General features: G+C 40.7%; 1 protein-coding gene across 3 annotated transcripts in view; it reads left to right on the top strand.

The window, feature by feature from the left end:
• Positions 1-21,690, top strand: part of macf1b (microtubule actin crosslinking factor 1b) — a 47,166-nt gene that overhangs the window by 779 nt on the left and 24,697 nt on the right. For 2 of the 3 annotated variants that reach the window (XM_061916393.1, XM_061916392.1), the window contains exons 2-28: positions 5,450-6,147; positions 6,324-6,380; positions 6,488-6,658; positions 9,984-10,150; positions 10,236-10,395; positions 10,495-10,579; positions 10,659-10,903; positions 11,917-12,036; positions 12,110-12,217; positions 12,308-12,526; positions 12,651-12,854; positions 13,458-13,689; positions 13,827-14,053; positions 14,139-14,261; positions 14,334-14,435; positions 15,642-15,743; positions 15,854-16,018; positions 16,198-16,353; positions 16,453-16,650; positions 18,372-18,500; positions 18,585-18,755; positions 18,832-18,987; positions 19,067-19,273; positions 19,840-19,959; positions 20,022-20,191; positions 20,269-20,428; positions 21,267-21,461. In XM_061916393.1, coding sequence (XP_061772377.1) covers positions 5,530-6,147; positions 6,324-6,380; positions 6,488-6,658; positions 9,984-10,150; positions 10,236-10,395; positions 10,495-10,579; positions 10,659-10,903; positions 11,917-12,036; positions 12,110-12,217; positions 12,308-12,526; positions 12,651-12,854; positions 13,458-13,689; positions 13,827-14,053; positions 14,139-14,261; positions 14,334-14,435; positions 15,642-15,743; positions 15,854-16,018; positions 16,198-16,353; positions 16,453-16,650; positions 18,372-18,500; positions 18,585-18,755; positions 18,832-18,987; positions 19,067-19,273; positions 19,840-19,959; positions 20,022-20,191; positions 20,269-20,428; positions 21,267-21,461 — 4,767 coding nt within the window. In that variant the 5' untranslated portion in view covers positions 5,450-5,529. Of the gene's footprint in view, positions 1-5,227; positions 6,148-6,323; positions 6,381-6,487; positions 6,659-9,983; positions 10,151-10,235; positions 10,396-10,494; positions 10,580-10,658; positions 10,904-11,916; positions 12,037-12,109; positions 12,218-12,307; positions 12,527-12,650; positions 12,855-13,457; positions 13,690-13,826; positions 14,054-14,138; positions 14,262-14,333; positions 14,436-15,641; positions 15,744-15,853; positions 16,019-16,197; positions 16,354-16,452; positions 16,651-18,371; positions 18,501-18,584; positions 18,756-18,831; positions 18,988-19,066; positions 19,274-19,839; positions 19,960-20,021; positions 20,192-20,268; positions 20,429-21,266; positions 21,462-21,690 lie in introns of those variants that run through there. The other variant, XM_061916394.1, reaches the window with a different exon arrangement.

Here is a 21,690-nt window from a genome sequence, read left to right as displayed (position 1 = left end):
GTAATGCCTTATTCTGCATGGCCTTATTATACAAATAACCTTAACCCTAACACTAACCAAATAACTCTAAATTAAGTCTTTGCTACTTACGATATGTTCCCCTAGTGTCCGAATAACTCTTCATTAAGTCGTTTTTACTTACAATATGTTCCTCATACTAAAGTGTTACCATATATTTTTTCAAATAGTCTTATCAGTTTCCTGATTAATCCTGTTTAACATTTTGTTTGAATAAATGTGATGTGTCTTTATAAGAGGAGAACTTGCGGCCTTGTATCAATTCCATCCTACTATATGAGTCTCAAGGGTAACCACGTTGCTACTGTATATGCTTGTTAAGGGACCACTACCATGATTGCTACTTTAAGACCTCACTTAACCCCGAGTGCCAAAACATAGGGCTGTATTGTTGTGATTGATGATTATTACTCTCCTGCTAATTGCATTTCTCTCAATATGGTGCTTTGCCAAATATAAAATGCTAGTTAACAATTGTATCATGAAAACGGCCCGAGATAATAGACTAATATGGAAAAGCAAATCCAGTGTTTCCCCATAAAAATATCAGCTGATCTGAATTATGGCAAACCTCTGAAAAGGTTAAGTGATAGGATGGTTAGGTCATCACAATATAAATTAAATGGATGAGTGGTTCTTTAGCTCTCTGATCCTCTCTGGTTGAGGGTAAACAAAGACAGGGGTGTATTATATGCAGGCTCAATGATTAGTTTTTCTTTTGGTTTGTGTTTTGATAGAAATGTAGGTCATGTCGATAACAGCGAAATACCCTCAAAAATCGCACAATTTTTTCGATCACATTCTAAATAATGGACAGCATACGTTTTGATTATACGTCCGTGTATTTTTATGTAGAGGCAAATAAGTAGAATAGCAAATGACCACGAAATAGTAGTAATACCAGACAGCACACCCCCCTATCCTGGATTCAGACATGGCCACAGACACTCTGTCGGCCCCCAAAGACTCTCGGCTGAGTAGTGATGTGAGCTAACTGGGTAATCATTGATCTCGAAGCTGGGGCTTTGTCTGGGCCACCACTCTCTGATCTTACTCAATACTCCCCTGTGGGTTCTTTCAATGAATCATCTGCTGTGCCCAGACATACACGATAAGTCATTATTAATGCACATGCAGGCATCATATCAAGATGGGTCCTATTTACATTGTCATTTATTTAAAAGCCATGCCTAGTTTTCCAGTGGCAACAGACTGTTTGTGTCCCCAAAAAGAATCCGACATATTATTACACTCAGGGCTGTAACTCAGATTAGAGAAATGCCGAGGTCAAAATGTTGTCCATTTGGGGTTAAGGGCTCAAATTACGGGTATCCAAGCACCATATGAATAATGTTACCTTGAGCAACACAATGAATAATGCACTTTTGTTCATTACTATCCTGAAGTTTAGCGTATCAAATAATGTTAACATCATTAAACCATAAGTTTAAAAACTTTACTTCATCTACAAGTCCAACATGGATTTGATACCGACAGTGTTTAACATACATTTTATTCAAGTGAAATCAAAATTAATTACTTCAGTGTAATCTAATGTCGGGTTGTACGGTATACCGGAACTAGTAAAGTACCGCGATACTAATGAATCATAAACGGTACTATGCCGCCTCTAAAAAGTACCAGCTCCTTTTTAAACAAAAAATATATTAATGGGCACGTCGTGACATTGATAGTTTTACAAGCAGGGGAGCATGTTCGGCAGCGCACAATTACGGAGTACTTACAAGCAGACACAGTGTGTAGACAGAAAAGGGACAATTTACTCATTTTGGCTCTAAAACTAACGATAAAGGTGAAGCTAGCTAGCTAGCTAGCGACTAACGTCCATCCACAGTCGGCAGTGTTTTAGCTACTTCTAAATCACTAATCCTCGCCTCCATAGCGACAAATAAAGTAAGTTTCCTACATGTATCATGCCTGCAGGATGAGGAAGAGCTAAACATGCTTCAGTGGGATGCAATAGCTCACCGCTATCTACAAGCTAGCGCTCCTCACTGTAAACAAATGCCATGGGTGGATCTGCACCTGACATCCACTGTAATGACAATAAGTTAAATAGCTTATTTAGTCGATACTCCAATGTTTATACGACATCAATATTTTTTTATCATCACAAAATATTTTATTTGATAATTTCTATTATGTTTATAAACTCAGGAAATATGTCCCTGGACACATGAAGACTTTATTTATGACCAATGTATGATCGTGTAACTACTTGGTATCGAATCGATACCCACATTTGTGGTATCATCCAAAACTAATGTTAAGCATTCAAACAAAACAAGAGTACGGCTTTATTACATTTTAACATAAATGTAGATGGAATGTGTTAAAACAGGAAGTAAGCAGATATTAACAGTAAATGAACAAGTAGTTTAATAATGCATGTTTTACCGCTTGTCCCTCATATTTTTGACGGAATAAATTAATAACATATGACACAAAATAAATGAATACATCAGCAGCCAAATTAAGAGCCTTTGTTTCATCATCATCATCAGCCGTTGTCAGTCCACTGCTGGACGAAAGCCTCAGCATGTTTCTGCCATTTGGCGTACTTTTCATGCTGGTTATTAGCCTACACCTTCCACGCTGGCTCGGTGCGGGTTATATCAGAGATCCTTCTCCGAGACTAATTGCCTTACTGGGCTGTTGAACTTAGTCTGTCCTGTTGGTTGTCCGCGCCCCAATTACCCAGGGACCCGCTCAGCTTTATGGCGCTGACCGCCCGCCCGTCACAAGAGAAGGTGCAAACGGTTCTTTGTGTGCATTTTATAGACGTTAGATTGGGACTCACTAACCCCACACAACCTCCCATTTCATGCCTGGATGTAGTTTAACGTCATACCCAGGACCTTTGTTTGCTGACTACTAAAAGACAAGTTGTTTAGTATGTTCACTATTTTATTTAAGGACACAATTGTTGTTTGAAGATACGTATGTTTAATGTACAGTAAGATTTTTTATTAAAGCCAATAATGCCTTTTTTTGTGTGTCCCTTTCTTTAAAAAAGTATTTTAAAGTATCGAATTACATTTTGGTACCTGTACCAAAATATTAGTAACGGGACAACCCTAATCTAATGTTAACATTATTTTGACAACACATTTCAGATGGAATGATGTTTAAAGTAAAAGTGGACTTCATTCCCTTGCATTGTTGTCTGGAGTTGGAGCGGGCTGCGCATGACCAAAGATTATAAATAAATGATAAATGGGTTGTACTTGTATAGCGCTTTTCTACCTTCAAGGTACTCAAAGCACTTTGACACTACTTCCACATTTACCCATTCACACACATTCACACACTGATGGAGGGAGCTGCCATGCAAGGCGCCAACCAGCACCCATCAGGAGCAAGGGTGAAGTGTCTTGCTCAGGACACAACGGACGTGACGAGGTTGGTACGAGGTGGTATTTGAACCAGGGACCCTTGAGTTACGCACAGCCACTCTCCCACTGCGCCACGTATATTGTATATTGAGAGAGGATGATGAACCCAGGGTGATGAAAAGTGCAGACTAAGTATGGCGGTATAGCTCGGTTGGTGTAGCGGCCGTGCCAGCAACTTGAGGGTTCCAGGTTCGAACCCCGCTTCCGCCATCCTAGTCACTGTGATTGTGTCCTTGGGCAAGACACTTTACCCACCTGCTCCCAGTGCCACCCACACTGGTTTAAAATGTAACTTAGATCAGTGGTTCTCAAATGGGGGTACGTTAAGTGGGATTTTTTCAAAGTATTCTAAAAATAGCAACAAGTCAAAAATCCTTTATAAATATATTTTTTGAATAATACTTCAACAAAATGTGAATTTAATTTCATTAACTGTAAAAAGATATGCAACAATGCAATATTTAGTGTTGACAGCTAGATTTTTTGGTGGACATGTTCCAGAAATATTGACGTTAAAGATTTCTTTTTTTGTGAAGAAATGTTTAGAATTAAGTTCATGAATCCAGATGGATCTCTATTACAATCCCCAAAGAGGGCACTTTAAGTTGATGATTACTTCTATGTGTAGAAATCTTTATTTACAATTGAATCACTTGTTTATTTTTCAACAAGTTTTTAGTTATTTTTATACCTTTTTTTCCAAATAGTTCGAGAAAGACCACTACAAATGAGCAATATTTTGCACTCTTATACAATTTAATAAATCAGAAACTGATGACATAGTGCTGTATTTTACTTCTTTATCTCTTTTTTTCAGCCAAAAATGCTTTGCTCCGATTAGGGGGTACTTGAATTAAAAAAATGTTCACAGGGGGTACATGATGACTGAAAAAAGGTTGAGAACCACTGACCTAGATATTGGGTTTCACTATGTAAAAGCGTTTTGAGTCACTTGAGAAAAGTGCTATATAGATATAATTCACTTCATTTCACATCACTAAGTATAGTAGCTGTCAGTCATAATATATTTTTTTTGTCTCTGAAAAAAATACAGAGGAAAGGATTCAGAGGATTCTTCAACCGTCATTGCTTTAATAATAAAATGAACATGCTTTTAAAAAAGAATGCCGAAAAAGCACGATCAATCAAGGGATGGCTGTTTATTCAAATCATCAACTACACACAGATAAACAGACAGTTCCTCTTTCTCTCCCATTTGTTCAACCAAATTGCACCCCCGCTACTTTAGTCAGCAAGCATGACCGAAAGTGACCTCTAGAGTTCTGAATGGGGCCAGGCACAATGGGACGACCCCGTTGCAACAGGAATCCTCCCTGGGATCTCACTTCAGCTCCTCGACACAGACATAATTGAAATTACCTCTAACCTCTCTTCAAATACTGAGCAAAACAGAGAGACTAACTCAGAAAACATATACTTTTTTTTTGTTAATTACATTAAAAAAATGTTGGAATATATCGATGCTGTTTAGGGTCAATCAACTACTAATTAATTTCAGAACAAAACCGGGCCAGTTGTATCCATAGCTTCAGCTTGAATCAACAGGCATCCAAAGCAGCTCATTGGTGCCTCTCACGAGAAAATAAATGCGATTTCTGTATTTTTCATGGTTGTCATATTTAATTGGCTTCCTAATGGGTTGCTTTGAACTGGTCTTGGCTGAAATCATAGATTGAGTTGGATCTTTGCCACTGTGTCTTCATGCCAGCATCAACAGTGGGATCCTTGACAAGCCTGTCACATGGATTTATAAGACCAGAATATTTTAGCCGCGGATGTAAGTTCGAGCATGTGTGTTTGTGGTCTAAATGAAAACAAAAGACACAGGCAACATCGGGGGCCAAGTATTTCCGTTAAGGTTCCCTCCTGGCCAAGAAGTAGGTGTTGTTAGCAAACCGAACTGCAAAGAGACTGGTTGTATTTTACTGTGGCATGTAGTATCTTGAAAGAGCAGTGTATTTTTGATTGATGACTTATTCATATTCTTATTTTAGGTAGCTAAAGGAGATTCTGCATGCATGGCCAAGGGCTCTTACCTCACTTATTACCCCACTAGCCTGTGGGCTGAAGGATTATGGGTAACCTCATAAGCCGGCCCAGCTGCCTAGGCCAAAAGTCTAAGCACGTGAGGTCAGATGAAGCCTTTCTGAAGGGGTGTTACCAACGGCGAAAAGTGTCGCAGTCTCCTGATCAACATGCACAAGAAAAGACCAAGAAAAGTGGGGAGTACAGAGACCAAGAGGCACAAGAACTGGATCACAAGCGAGAGGAAGGGGCTCATACACCCATTTCTGAAAAGCCTCTCCACAGTTCCCCAGCCTCCACAATCAGGAGTACCAGTACTTTGGATAATGCATGGCAGAGCACCCCTTCCCCGATAAAAACATCCCGTAATGGCACACTTACAAGGAGGACGGTGCCCCCGGAGTTTGCTAGATCCCCCTTGACTTATTCTGACAAGACTGCAGCAGAGAAAAGGGCCAGCTTTCAGATGAGAGATTCCAGAGAAGGGAGTCCGTGGTCGTGGAAGACTTTGGCATCAAGGGAAGTAACAGAAGTGACAGAGGTGACGGAAACTGTTGTAACGGAAATTGTGGAAGTGACGCAGTATCCAACGGGCGATAAGGGAGGGGACCCCATTGTCACAAGAACTGTGAGAGTCCTGAATGGAGTTGCTGAGGAACTTGCTGAGGTTGACAAAATCCTTCTAACCATACCAAATCTCACATTTCCATCCATTTAATCTCTTCTTTTATTTTTCAATCTACCATTCTGCTTCTTCTTAATGCCTGTCCTTGATATTAAGTCCTAATTGCATATTTACCTTCTAATTCTATACACAATTATGCGACCTTGTATACATTACAGTTCCAAAGTGATGGGCACTCAAGCTCAGACCAAGATTCATGTCTGGAAAAATGGAGGGTATGTTTTATCCTCTATCATATAAGGCTCAAACATATCAGATTTTTCTTTCCTGTGTTCGTGTCCTTGTATTGATGTGGCATATATGTTCTGATGGTCTTCCAAAGGGCACCAAGGCTCCATTGGCCCTGAGAGACATATCAACAGACACCGAGACATTCCTCCAAAACCTGGAAGCATTGCTCACATGGGTGTGTGAGATAGAGGAGCTGACAGCAAATCAAAAACCTCCATCTTCAGAAGTCAAAGTGGTCAAAGCACAGCTTCAGGAACAACGGGTATGTTTCTTATCATTAATATCACATCACCTCATTTCAAGCTCTTAAATAACTACATAGAGGCAATGTATAGTATGGAAATAAAACAAAATGGTTTTGCAATGAAAAAGCTTAAGGGGGAACATCATCACAATTTCAAAAGAGTTAAAACCAATAAAAATCAGTTCCCAGTGGCTTATTTTATTTTTCTGAGTTTTTTTCAAAATTGTACCCATCCCGGAATATCCCGAAAAAAAGGCTTTAAAGTGCCTGATTTTCGCTATCTGTGAAGCCACCGTCCATTTTCCTGTGACGTCATCCAGTTATGCCAATAAAAACAAACGGATAGCACAACAAGATATAGCGACATTAGCTCGGATTCAGACTCGGATTTCAGCGGCTTAAGCGATTCAACAGATTACTCATGTATTGAAACGGATGGTTGGAGTGTGGAGGCAGACAGCGAAAACGAAATTGAAAAAGAAACTAAAGCTATTGAGCGAATAGCTATTGACGCTATTCGGCCATGTTTGCCTTAGCATCGCCGGTAAAATGTGCGGACCAAACGTTCGGGACTTTCGCATCTTGTGACTCTGGATCAACTTAAATCCGTCGATTGGTAAGTGTTTGTTTGGTATTAAATGTGGGTGGAGGGAAACGCTGGATGCATATATAGCTACAAATGTACATACAGCTAGCCTAAATAGCATGTTAGCATCGATTAGCTGGCAGTCATGCTGCGCACAAATATATCTGATTAGCATATAAGTCAATAACATCAACAATACTCACCTTAGTGATTTCGTTGACTTTATCGTTGGAAATGCATCTGCAGGTTATCCATACATCTCTGTGCCATGTCTGCCTTAGCATCGCCGGTAAAATGTGCAGACACTCCGGCACATTCAATGGGGGTCTGGTGGCAGATTTCTTTGACTTTATTGTTGGAAATGCATCTGCTTTGAGTGTCGCAGGATATCCGCACAATCTTGCCATCTCTGAAGTAGCATAGCTTTTGTCGGTAAAGTTTGCGTAACAAACGACTGACCATTTCGTCGGCTTTCCCCACACCCTCGTATTTTGAACAAATTTCGTCCAATTTCTTGCCACTTTCGCATCTTTGGGCCAGTGGTGCAACTTGAATCCCTCCCTGTTAGTGTTGTTACACCCTCCGACAACACACCGATGAGGTATGATGTCTCCAAGGTACGGAAAACAGTCGAAAAAACTGAAAATAACAGAGCTGAAACCCGGTGTTTGTAATGTGTTTGAGAAAATGGCAGCTTTATTACCTATGTGACGTCACGTTCTAACGTCATCGCTCCGAGACGTCAGAACCTCGTTTAATTCGCCAAAATTCACCCATTTAGAATTCGGAAATTGGTTAAAAAAAACATATGTTCTTTTTTCTGCAGCATCAAGGTATATATTGATGCTTACATAGGTCTGGTGATAATGTTCCCCCTTAAGGTTGGATTCCTGTTAAAAAGACTGCTTTGTTGAAAAGTGAATGGTAGCTTTTGTGGCCACAATCAGCTCTTGTAGTTTTAGTGAACAAAACAGCCAGGTTTCTCACCTTTCCGCCGTAGCCTCAGTTATTGTGAATTATTTGGCTGAGGTGTAACCTGCCTGACTGTGAACAATGTTCGCTTGACACATGAGAAGGCCAGACTGATAAAAAAGGTAGTAAAACAAAACAACATCGTTTTGAAAATGAATTTCCCTGGAATAAACTGTCAAAAACAGTTATCATGAATTCAAGCTATTTTGCAACTGTCTCTGTATGAATGATTGAATCAGCTTTTACAGTAAGAGTCACAGTCAACGTGATAATAACGAGTTGACAAAAATTTCCTTCACAGGCAACATTTTTCTGCGATTAACATGCATTCTGGGGCATCATCCGTGCATACAATAACGATGGAAAAGCAGCAGCGTTCCCGCTCATGTTGCGTCACAGGAATGAATAGCAACCAAAAATAGGCAAATACATTTACTGAATGGAAAGTTTAGCTTTGAAGCAGAGCTTCTTTTTTTCTTAAAGTCGCTGACAAAGTCTGTAAGTTGTAGGTTGTGGTTTATACTGCGCGTCTTTGAGTGTGTGGTTGCTTATATGGGCTTGCTTTTCAGTCCCCACTATATAGCAAAACACGACTTCACCGATAGGTAGTTTATCTACAAACTTTGTACACAATATTTCCTGGTTATATATATTTGGATATATATGTTTATATATGTATGTAAATGTATGTATACAGGCTTCACGGTGGCAGAAGGGTTAGTGCATCTGCCTCACAATACGAAGGTCCTGCAGTCCTGGGTTCAAATCCAGGCTCGGGATCTTTCTGTGTGGAGTTTGCATGTCCTCCCCGTGAATGCGTGGGTTCCCTCCGGGTACTCCGGCTTCCTCCCACTTCCAAAGACATGCACCTGGGGATAGGTTGATTGGCAACTCTAAATTGGCCCTAGTGTGTGAATGTGAGTGTGAATGTTGTCTGTCTATCTGTGTTGGCCCTGCGATGAGTTGGCGACTTGTCCAGGGTGTACCCCGCCTTCCGCCCGATTGTAGCTCAGATAGGCGCCAGCGCCCCCCGTGACCCCAAAAAAGGGAATAAGCGGTAGAAAATGGATGTATATATACATATATATGTATATATATATATATATATATATATATATATATATATATATATATATGTGTATATATGTATGTATACAAATATATACATAAATGTGTGTGTGTGTGTGTGTGTGTGTGTGTGTGTGTGTGTTGTGCTTTGATAGAGGAATTCACTGCTGCATTATATGCAAATGACCTTGGCTTTATCTTATTTCCTGTTGAGGTGCATTGTTAAAGTGACAACTGCCACCTGTTGGCGTTTCCTCATTCTTCTTTGCAAGATAACCATCATGATAAAGGATAAAGGAACATGTGCGCTTAAAAATGAATTGCATGATTAATCGCTGTTTGCACATGACCATTGCAATATTTTTTTTATGATTAATCCCCTGCGTTCATTTGTTCAATTTTATAATGGGGAAAAAAAGGGAGAGGATTTTTCCTCTTCTTTTTGTGTCTATTTTGTGTTGAGCCGATAAAAAAAAGGATAATATGTGATAAACAAACATTTGCATAAACCAAACAAAGACACAGTTTGGGTGTACATTATAATAAAGTACACTTATTAAAGCAAAAAATATATATTTGTGATTTTTCACGATTAATTGTGAGTAAAAACTATTTAATCATGATTCAATAATTTATTTGTTTGACAGCCCTTAATAAATATATAATGGGACACATCACAAATCATTCCACTTATAGACTACACATAATGCCTTTTAGCTTCTGCAACGCCTCCTGAAAGACAGATGGAAAAGTATAGATACTATGTTGTGCGAGGGTCCTCGGCTCGTGGAGGCCCACCCAGGGGAGGAGGGGGAGCAGGCAAAGGTCAAGCTCTCTGCTCTCAAACACAAGTGGGAGTCCTTACACCAAGTGGCAGAGCAAAGGTCAGACACTTTTATAGTCAGTGCTACGTTTCTATTTGGTAGCACAATTTTTATTTACTGATGATGTGCAATTTATTCCTCGTAGGAGGGTCAGTCTGGAGTGCATTTTACCCAGAGCCCAGCACTTCCAAGAAGGTGCAGACAATCTGCAGCTGTGGCTCATATCTGTGGAGCAGGTCCTCGCTGAACTACGTAACGCAGAGCGAGTGATGCTGCATCTCTCAGAAGCCACAGAGAGGGCAAAGGTTGGACATTTATCCAACGACTTTTGCATACGTCCGCTTGGTTTCTTTATATTTCTTTCAAGAAATGTGTATCATATGACATGCCACAATTCTTTTCAGGCTGTCGCTGATGAGATTCAAGTTAAAACTGCTGAGCTCGGAAAACTTCAGAACGCAGGCCATGATCTGATGGAAGTGATCTCAGGTAGAACCTCAGCACTAATGTAAAACAGAGTTCAAATGAAAAAAAAGTTCTTACCTAAGATATGTGGTCTCAATTTCAGAGGACGAGGGTCACCAGGTGCAAGGGAAGTTAGATGGCCTCCGTATCCGATGCTCTGTACTAAATCTGAGCAGCCTGGATGTACTTCAAAGGTTGGAACAAGCCCTGAAGGCCTCCAGCCGCTGTACATCCAGTCAGGAGGACCTTCACCTGTGGCTAGGCCGCATTGAGAGGGAGCTCCTGGGTTCAGCCGGGGCTCAGACACATGCCGGAGATGCAGTGCTGTGTGTCGCTGAAAGACAGAGGGTAAGATAAGTGTTGAAATGTTGGTTTCAAATAGTTTGACCCTGCTGTTGGTTGCATGGCTTATTTTGCATATTTTGCTAGCTATTATTTTCTAATCATATTCAATGGAATTTAGTCCATTAAACTTTAAAAATATCTTTGATTACATTACCGAATGTGTTTAGAAGATTAACCTGGTGAGTTAGTAGCTAATTGCTGCCAAAACACTAGCTCTCCCTTGCTAGCTAACACCACCGTTGACAACTCATCTGTAAGGAAAGTAGCAATTGACTCTTCTAAAAATTGCTTAATTACATTATTTATTTTGCACAGTTACTGTCAGTCTTTAACAATTATTGTTAAAAAAAATAAAAAAGGAAGCTAACAAGAGTTGTGGTTGCTCACTAAGACGACTCTCCAGAAAACACTGCCTCTAGTGTTTCGATGAAGAATTGCCCATCACACAGAAGACTAATAAAAGGATCAAAACAGTGTCAGAAGGGATAGTAGACTAGTGACTACACAGAAACAAATTACATGATTAAGAATGATATGTGCTTTCACGTCAGAGTCTTTTAAAGTCGGTAATGCTCCAAAAAAGTCGCTGGTTGCTTTTAAAAAAAATTATCACAACATGGGTATACATACTTGCTCAATATAGCGACAATGTTTCTAAATTGGCAGTACTAGTTAATCAAGCAAGATGAGTTTAAGCATGTATGAAGTCAATGACTTAAAACAGTCAAACTAGCAGCTGAACGTAACACTAAATAATTTCTTCAAAGCACAGGAAGTTTTCCCAATTCACTGATCAATAGTTTTTTTCAGTTTCTGACGGTCGGACTGACTTTAAAATACGATTACTTTTTTTAAATTTTACCAGCAGTTAGCCCAACTCTTCTGTTTCCACCGTGCGCCTATTTAAAAGACTCACTTTATCATTGAGATACTTTCACAATAGAGATATGTTTCTAATTTTTCAGTCAGTAAATATGTAATTTGTTAATCATGCTATACCTTTTTATATCTAATAGCTGGAACAGGCTTTGGTAAAGGAGGTGACTTGGTTCAAAGACACAGCACTAAGACTTGAAAAGCTGAAAACTGTACATCTGGATCCACAGCTCATATCGGATCAACTCAATGAGCAGAAGGTCTGTGAACAGAAAAATGCTATTTGTTTTTGGGTTGGAACACTGAATTAAATAAAGTCTGTCTCTTGAATAGATTTTGGCTGTGGAGATCCTCCAACACAGGTTTAACATTGAGAAGATGGTTAAGATTTCTGAAATCTTGCAAACATATAGTGATGAAGGCGAGGCACCCAATCTGCAGGTATTCTCTTTATTACCGGTCCGTATAAGTTATACTTTGAGTTAAACGGCAAATATTCTATGATACATGTTATTTCCTCTCTCCATGCAGACACCATTAGATGCCTTACAGGAGCAATGCTTCACCACCTCAGCCACTAATTCCCATGTGGTTCTACAGCTTGAGCATGCTCTGTCACTACTTGCCCAGTTTTCAGAGGGCCATGCTGAGGTGTCACCCTGGTTAGAAGAAACAAAAAGCCTCGTCGGGCAACTCTCACTCAGCACAATTAGCTATGAAGCATTCCGCGAAAAACAAGACCTTTTACAGGTAAAATAAACCTCCTGCATCAATGCATTCTAGGTGGTTTTTTTGCAACTAATTTTGTTTCTTTTAACATCGAATGGTTGAACTCACTTGAGTCACCTTAAACCGTTGTTCACCCCATGCTTAGGGTCTGAGGGAGTCTATAGCAGAGCATAGACCCTTGATCTCACGCCTATGCTCCTTGGCAAAACGCCTGTCAGAGCTTAATCCAATTCAAGGAGAGGGATTTTGTCATCTGGCTACGGATGCTGAGGAGCGACACCAAGAAATCAGAAACCGTGTCAGGGAGAATGCCAGTATTCTCGAAGAGTCCTTACCCAGATTCACTCAGGTGGGACTTGTTACCTTTGGTATAGTTATTTGATCAGCTCAATGTATTGTCCCTATATCATCCTCATTCATCCAAGTCTTTGTATTCTCAGGGCATTGACTTGATTGCAACTGGACTGGTCATGGTGTCTTAGAAGACTTTTCGCATTTCATGCAAGCATGCTTCATCAGTTCATTCTAAAAGACTAGATAAGACAGCTGGAGTCTCGGACTCTGAGGACAGTTCATTTGCGACCGATTCATTGCCCTGAGAATCTAGTGGTTATCTGTCTATATGTGTTCTGTGATTGATAGAACCTGTTACATCAACTTGTTACTTTAACGTGTCACCTGTCACAATGAAGACAAATCTATTTCCAAATTAATATACAGTGGGTTCAGTCACTTTTGTGGTTGACTCACTTGACTTAGTATGTAAATTATGTGACCTGTCACGGCCGGGAGCTAATCCAGGGTATACTCTGCCTTTTGCCTGACATTAGCTAGGATAGGCTGGGCAATGGCCTTTGAAACAAATTAAAAATGTCTAAAAAAAAAATGGAAAGAAAAACCAATACAGTTTGTCAATTGGACTAAACAATACAGCTTGTTCCTGTTTGTGCAGCTGAACGAGAGAATGATTCTCCTCAGAGAAAGGCTTGACCGCCTGCGCAGTCGAATCCAAACTCCGACATCGCTTCAAGGTTTGACAGCAAGGATTCAAGAGCAGCTACAAGACAACAAGCACACATTGGCCGAACTCTCCAAGTTGGAACTCAGCCTCAGCAATGTCAAGACACAGACGGATGACTTGCTGGCTAACACACAGGCAACTGGGGACACGTCCATTGGCACAGGTGTCAATATCTTTTTTGAATGTAACCTTTTTACAGATAATAACGCCCTAATATCTCATACGTTCATGCACTGTTATGTATATTCATCATTCAGTAATGGTGCTGCTCTTTCTTCTTCTTCTTCCTTGCAATACCAGTAATCCAGGAGCAAGTGACCAGCTTTTCCCAGCTGTTGTCTGAGACACATACTGAGGTTCAAGAGAAGGAAAAGTGGCTGCTGAAACTGCTGGATCTTTCCATGAAGTTTTGGAATGATATTGCCAATGTCACATCAGCTTTAAATGAAGCTCAGCAGGCAGTTTTGGATCTCAATACAAGTCAGACGGATACGGAAACAATTCGCCAGAGCCTGGAGACCATGCAGGTTGGTCTGGCATTTACATAGCCCCGCATTATAATAAATTATAGGTTTTAAAATAGACATCCTTGTTCTATCATTCACCTAATAGTCTGTCAGAGAGGATATTGACACTTTACAAGGAGATCTAGACACTCTTGGTGTTCTTGGAATGGACCTGATGTCAGCATGCGGGGACACAGACAAACCGGATGTTACAAAGAGTCTGGATGAAGTAAGTAATACATTGAAATATATAATTGTTGATGTTAGAATGAGAACAATGTATTTCACCTTTTTTCTTTAGCTTTATTGTGTGTGGAACATTTTGAACAAACTGTGGAATGACTGTCACAAGAAGCTGGAGGTGTCATTGCAGATGGCCATACATTATCAAGACACTATGCAGGTGTGTATCTAAATATCCATCCATCCATCCATCCATCCATCCATCCATCCATCCATCTTCTTCCGCTTATCCGAGGTCGGGTCGCGGGGGCAGCAGCCTAAGCAGGGAAGCCCAGACTTCCCTCTCCCCAGCCACTTCGTCTAGCTCTTCCCGGGGGATCCCGAGGCGTTCCCAGGCCAGCCGGGAGACATAGTCTTTCCAACGTGTCCTGGGTCTTCCCCGTGGCCTCCTACCGGTTGGACGTGCCCTAAACACCTCCCTCGGGAGGCGTTCGGGTGGCATCCTAACCAGATGCCCGAACCACCTCATCTGGCTCCTCTCGATGTGGAGGAGCAGCGGCTTTACTTTGAGTTCCTCCCGGATGACAGATCTTCTCACCCTATCTCTAAGGGAGAGCCCCGCCACACGGCGGAGGAAACTCATTTCGGCCGCTTGTACCCGTGATCTTATCCTTTCGGTCATGACCCAAAGCTCATGATCATAGGTGGTCATGAGCTGTCTGGAACTGTGGATCAGCTCTATACTCTCGGCAGGGTTCTTGAGGGTGCATGGGAGTTTGCCCAACCAGTCTACATGTGCTTTGTGGACTTGGAGAAGGCATTCGACCGTGTCCCTCGGGAAGTCCTGTGGGGAGTGCTCAGAGAGTATGGGGTATCGGACTGTCTTATTATGGCAGTCCGATCCCTGTACGATCAGTGTCAGAGCTTGGTCCGCATTGCTGGCAGTAAGTCGGACACGTTTCCAGTGAGGGTTGGACTCCGCCAAGGTTGCCCTTTGTCACCGATTCTGTTCATAACTTTTATGGACAGAATTTCTAGGCGCAGTCAAGGCGTTGAGGGGTTCCGGTTTGGTGGCCGCGGGATTAGGTCTCTGCTTTTTGCAGACGATGTGGTCCTGTTGGCTTCATCTGGCCGGGATCTTCAGCTCTCACTGGATCGGTTCGCAGCCGAGTGTGAAGCGGCCGGAATGAGAATCAGCACCTCCAAATCCGAGTCCATGGTTCTCTCCCGGAAAAGGGTGGAGTGCCATCTCCGGGTTGGGGAGGAGACCCTGCCCCAAGTGGATGAGTTCAAGTACCTAGGAGTCTTGTATCTAAATATGAGTTTTGATATCACGTACATTGTGCAATTCAGTGTCGCTGTTTGTGCACACCAATCAGTAGAAATTGGTTTTTCATATTTCTAATTAAAAAACATTATGAACTAGGGACTTTTTGAGTGGCTGAAATCTGCAGAGCTGAAATCAACTGAAGAGTTCATGGTTGGAACTGACCTGGAATCAGTCAAAGAGCAGCTTAGGGATCTTAAGGTAACATACCGATGTTATTGTATAAATTATTTTGATAATGTTCTTTTCCGTTTGCTATTTCAACTGACGCTCATAACCAGTTCTTTCATAAATGCATGTATTATCTTCAGGAATTCAAACGAGAACTTTACCAGAAGAAGATTGAAATAGAAAGCCAAAACCATCGCTTTGTGTGTCGACTGTCTCCTGGCTCAGAACGTCCATACTCGGTCTCACCACTTTGCGACTTTCGACTGCGTTGGGACAGTCTAGAGTCTGAGACTGTCAACAGACAGGTGAGTGTGTGCCCACAAATATAATATAGTCAATGAATAATTGTCGTCATGTTTGCCCAATATGAAAGTTATTATAACTGTCATACTTGATAATACACTGTTTTCCCTTGTTGTTCATTTTCTGCCACACATAATACTCTCTTATCAGACAGCTTTCTAAAATGTATTTCTGCTTGCAGCATCAATTAGAATGTGCGTTACTCGGACTGGGTCAGTTCCAGAACGCACTGGATGAGGTGCAATCATGGCTTGCCGGTACTGCTGAACAACTGCAGGGCAAGCAGCCAATTAGCATTGACCTGCAGGCTTGTGAAATAGAGCTGGCCAAACATAAGGTATGTTCCCTAAAACATGAAGTGAATTTTTTTTTCCCCCAGTTAAGCGGCTTTAATCAAAATGATAACAATCACCACCTATGATTTTCTTTTTTACAGGTTTTGCGAAATGATGTCCTTTCTCATGTTCGCACTGTGAAGTCCCTGAACCAGGCAGGCAAGGAGTTGCTGGAGGTTGGGTCTGGAGACTGTGTGCATGCTTCACAGTCTCGACTGGAGCAACTCAACGAAAGCTGGGAGTTTGTTCTCTGTGAGACGGAACGTTGTCAGCTGGAATTAGAAAACAGACTCAGTCAGGTAAAAGAAAAATCCCTCGTTATTTTCGTGACATTTCAATACAAGGCACGTTGACCTGTCTGTGTAATATGGCCTATATCCGTCCATCCATCCATTTTTTTTAAGCTAGTTCCTTTTGGGAGTAGAAAGGGGTGCTGGAGCCTATCTCAGCTGCACTCAGGCGGAAGGTGGGGTACACCCTGGATAAGTCACCACCTCATCGCAGGGCCAACACAGATAGACAGATTGATCAATATAGACATTGAAGTAGTTAGAAACAGAAGTGTTTCCCTTAATAAAATAAAAAGAGATGCACATTATCCCGTTTTACCGTAAGAATCATAACTAGTCTGTAAATATCAATGGATGCTATTGACAACTGCTTTCCACAGTCTGAGTCAATTGATGTCAGTTTGTTTGATCCGTCACCAATCAAACTCTTTGCCGTTTGACTCTTCTGGTAACTGTGCTACACATTTGCAGCAGCTCGCCAGCTACAGTTCATTTTTTTTACAGCAGTGGGTTTTTGTCTTTAAAAAAATACTGTAAGTATAAGGTTAGTTCAAAGCTGCAAGTGTCTATCACAATCATGAGTACATGCTAACGTTCAGTAGTAGTGCTGTAAGGCCAGCTTCCTTTTTAAATGTGTCATTGAACATATTTCATCTCTTCATAATATTATTAATTATACTGATTTAGGTTAAACACGATAGAGATATTTAAAACATACTAATGTTTGTTGTACGTTTGTATTATGTAAAGCTGGAAATAATCTGTAAAAAAAATATACAGGCCCATATATCGCATACATTTTGTTATTTTGCTTTTCAAACTTAATTATTGAACAGTATGTTCTCCTTGTATTGACATTACTGCCAACTTATTTTTGAGGGTATTTGCAACCCAATCAACATTTGCGGTATGGCTTATTGTAAGGGCACTTTTGTGGACAGAATTTTGTGGCATACTTTAGCCATCAAGAGACTGACTGGTCAGAGGCATTTCTGCTTGCTTTTTAAGGGAATGCTCTTTATTACATCAGTATCAGGAAACAATGACCCACCAGGAGCTCAACATTGAAAGGGAAATTACAGGAGGGTTATGACACAACGCCGTAACATCAAAGGCACGTCATCAAAAAGGGTTCATAAAAACAGAAGGGTTGTTGCTAAATGTAGGCAATTTAGCGCATTGAATGCACTCACAAAGAGCTAAGCACTAAACAATAACATCTACCTAATTGGTATGCGAGGTGAGGCATGATGGGAACAGGAAAGTCCTTCCCAAAGACATGTTGATATGCCAGTTTTGCACAAATGCACTAATATTTTTTGTTATGTGTTGATATTTTCCTCACAACTGAAAACGTTGGCATAACCCTATGTTTCTATTTGGTCCCAATATGTTTAGATTTTATCTTTAGGTGATATTAGGAAATCAAAATATCTGTAGATAAAAAGTAATTTTGTGATGATACTGTACATTGTACTTGGCTCCGGTAAATCCAAACGCAGAATACTGGCAAGCAGTCACCAATCAGACAGCACTTTCTTTTCATTCTTAGAAGTGCAAAACACATTTTTTGGTGTTCGAGCTCGCGGTACTACTATCGCCTGTGAATTGAACCTTGCGTCTGTGCTGGTCTAAATACTTGCTTATTTGAGAGAAAAAAAGAAACCTTGTGACCTTTGTGCCGCCTCGTGGTTACCATAAGTTGCAGCTGAGCCAGTTTGTACTAACAGGTGCAAGATATTACATTGGAGATTCAGGAACTCCTGCAGTGGCTGGACAACACAGATATCCGATTGTCGTCATCCATAACCGTGTGGGGTATGCCGGAGTCTGCCACTGAGAGACTTAATGCTCATGTTGTAAGTAAGACAAACTCTTGCGTGTTTGTATTTGGTACTAATTAAACCTCCTATTGCCCTACATTTCAATTTCTTCCTGAACAGGAGTTGTGCAATGAGATGGAGTCAAAGTGTCAAATGTACACAGATATGAAAAATGCCATCTGCAGAATGCTTGAAGACAGTAATGTTGTGCGAGGATCGAGTACAGAGCACAGCCTGTCAATCCTGGAACAAAGATGGACTTCTGTGTACAACAAAGTTCAGGAGCGAAAGGTTGATTTTCAGTTTCACCGCTTTAGCCATTCAATACAGCACTCCATCAAATATGTGTATATTGCTGTTCTTATAGGAAAAGCTTACAAAAGGCTTGATTCTGGCCAAGGAATTCCACAGGAACGTCAAGGACCTTCTCACTAAGATGACACAGTGTGATGAGTCTATCAGGGTCCTACCGACTCCCAGCTTCGTTCTGGAGACAGTTTGTAATCAACTGCAGGATCACAGAGTATGTTATGTTGTGCAAATACCAGAACTCAATGACCCCTGTTTGGGATGTAATCTCTATGTCTGTGTAATCTTTACAGACACTGTCTGGTGAGGTAAATGGTTATGGTGAGAAGAAAACCACGGTGGAGAATGCAGGCAGCAGACTTGCAGAACTTAGTAGGAAAGAAGACTGCGATGTTATCCATAACCTCATCATGACCGTCCAGGATCGGTACAAAAAACTACAGCAATGTATTTCAGACCGAGGCAAGATGCTGGACCAGGTCAAGAAGAATGTCAAACAGGTGACAATGATTTTCCACCCTCACTTACCGTATTTTTCGGAGTATAAGTCGCTCCGGAGTATAAGTCGCACCTGCCGTAAAAGCATAATAAAAAAGTAAAAAAACATATATAAGTCGCACTGGAGTATAAGTCGCATTTTTTGAGGGAATTTATTTGATAAAACTCAACACCAAAAATATACATTTGAAAGGTAATTTAAATAATAATGAACAAGAGGCTGAATAAGTGTACGTTATATGACGCATAAATAACCAACTGAGAAGGTGCCTGGTATGTTAACCTAACATATTATTGTAAGAGTCATTCAAATAACTATAGCATATAGAACATGCTACACGTTTGACAAACAATCTGTCACTCCTAATCGCTAAATCCGATGAAATCTTATACGTCTAGTCTTTTATCTGAATGAGCTAAATGATATTATTTGATATTTTACGGTAATGTGTTAATAATTTCACACATAAGTCGCTCCTGAGTATAACTATGAAAAAAACTGCGACTTATAGTCCGAAAAATACGGTATATGCACCTTGACTAAGAATTCAAGATATTTTTTTTTCAGTTTGATAAACTCTGGCATCTCCTGGTGGAGTGGTTGACAGAAGTAGAAGGGACCTTAGACATACACAAAGAGATTGCACCATCACATGAGGAGATTAAACAGCAGCTAATCGAGCAGAAGGTACATCCGGCGTCACAGCTTTATATTTGTTCGTGTTGGGTTATCACCAGATTTGTTTTTAGGAGTTCCAGAAACTCCTGAGATCCAAAAGACCCATGTATGAGGCCGCGCTGAAAAGTGGCCGCAACCTTCATGAAAGCGCTCAGAGCAGCCATGACAAACAGCACCTGAAAAACCTGATGTCTGAACTCAAAGACACCTGGGACACTGTCAGTGGAAAGTCTATGGAGAGGTACAGTGTTCTGGTAATGTCGGAAGAATCACATTATTTTCTACCAATTTTGTGTAATTCTATTTTTTATCCTGCAGACAACATAAACTGGAGGAAGCCTTGCTGTTCTCGGGGAGATTCACTGATGCTCTACAGGCACTAAATGACTGGTTGTATAGAGCTGAGCCCCACTTGGCTGAGGATGTCCCTGTCAGTGGAGACAAAGACACAGTCAACAATCTGATAGACACACACAAGGTGGGGTTCGTAATCAGGACTTTTACATTCCTCCTACAGTTTTTTTTGTTTTACATTGTACACAAATACGCTATAATTTGGCCTTTTTTTCGAAAGTGTTCAACTGTTCATTTACTAATTTTACTCTCCACCCCGAATTTGTCCAAACCATCTGCAAGCAATGCAGGGGTCACCCACTAATAATTTTTTTCAGAGAATGTACTACAGTGGTAACTCAACTTACAAACTTAATTGGTTGTGTGTCAGAGCTCTTAACTCAAAAAACTTGAATCTGAAATCAATGCTGCCGATCAATCAATTCAGTCAGTGTTTGGAACCCCCAAAATACAAGAAACGTAACATGCCTTTTAAAGAAAAAAACTATATAATTGATACAATAGAATGCACTACAAACTACTATATATATGTTAATTATATATATGTATATAATTAACCCCAGTATCGTGTGGACTTCCACGATATCTCCTTTCAGCAGTTTTTCCTTATTAAGGATAAATGTCTGCCATTTAAATATAATTTTAATATCTGCCTCTTGCTTCAACATGATGTAAACTAGCAGTAATACGCTTGAATAGCTTTGCCAACTTGACTACTCCTTCAGTCATGTTTGTGATTTTTTTTTTAATGCAGTGAATATCATCAACTTCTTCTCAGCACTGTTCTTCACACTCACTTTCTTTCTTCCAAAAACAATGTAATGTCCGTCTCTAGCTATAAGTTAATGTTAGCAAGTAAAACCAGATGTTTTGGGTTGATCCCCCAGGGTTCACTGTGACATTTGTGACGCCAAACAATGGTGTGTCACAGTTCCATAAGTTGTCCTTTCTTTTCTCTTTAGGTATTCCAAAAGGAGTTGGGGAAGCGAGCCGGGTGCATCAAGACCCTTAAGCGCTCAGTCAGGGATTTGACCAGGTGCAGCACAGCTGATGCACACTGGCTGCAGGAGCAGATGAATGAACTGGAGAGCCGCTGGGAGGTGGTTTGCAAACTATCAGTCAGCAAGCAGGACAGACTGGAGATTGCACTTGAGCAGGTAGTTAAAAATTTATTATTTGTTTATGCGTGGTATCATACGTGTATAATCGTATGCGCGCAAAATGTATTATTTATTGCAAATGTTTTGGGTTGCAGGAGTACTGCAACCCAGAGAAGGACAAGCGGTAGAAATTGGATGGATATTTCTTAACAGCAGAATTTATAGGAAATATTTCACTTTTAACCAAATTCAATTTGTAACCAGACAAATGTCAAAAAGCTTGACG

The sequence above is a fragment of the Nerophis ophidion genome, linkage group LG11 (genome assembly GCF_033978795.1).
Source record: "Nerophis ophidion isolate RoL-2023_Sa linkage group LG11, RoL_Noph_v1.0, whole genome shotgun sequence".
Classification (NCBI taxonomy): Eukaryota; Metazoa; Chordata; class Actinopteri; order Syngnathiformes; family Syngnathidae; genus Nerophis; species Nerophis ophidion.
The sequence above is the reverse complement of the archived record's forward strand: the minus strand, read 5'-3'. Positions and strand labels throughout refer to the sequence as shown.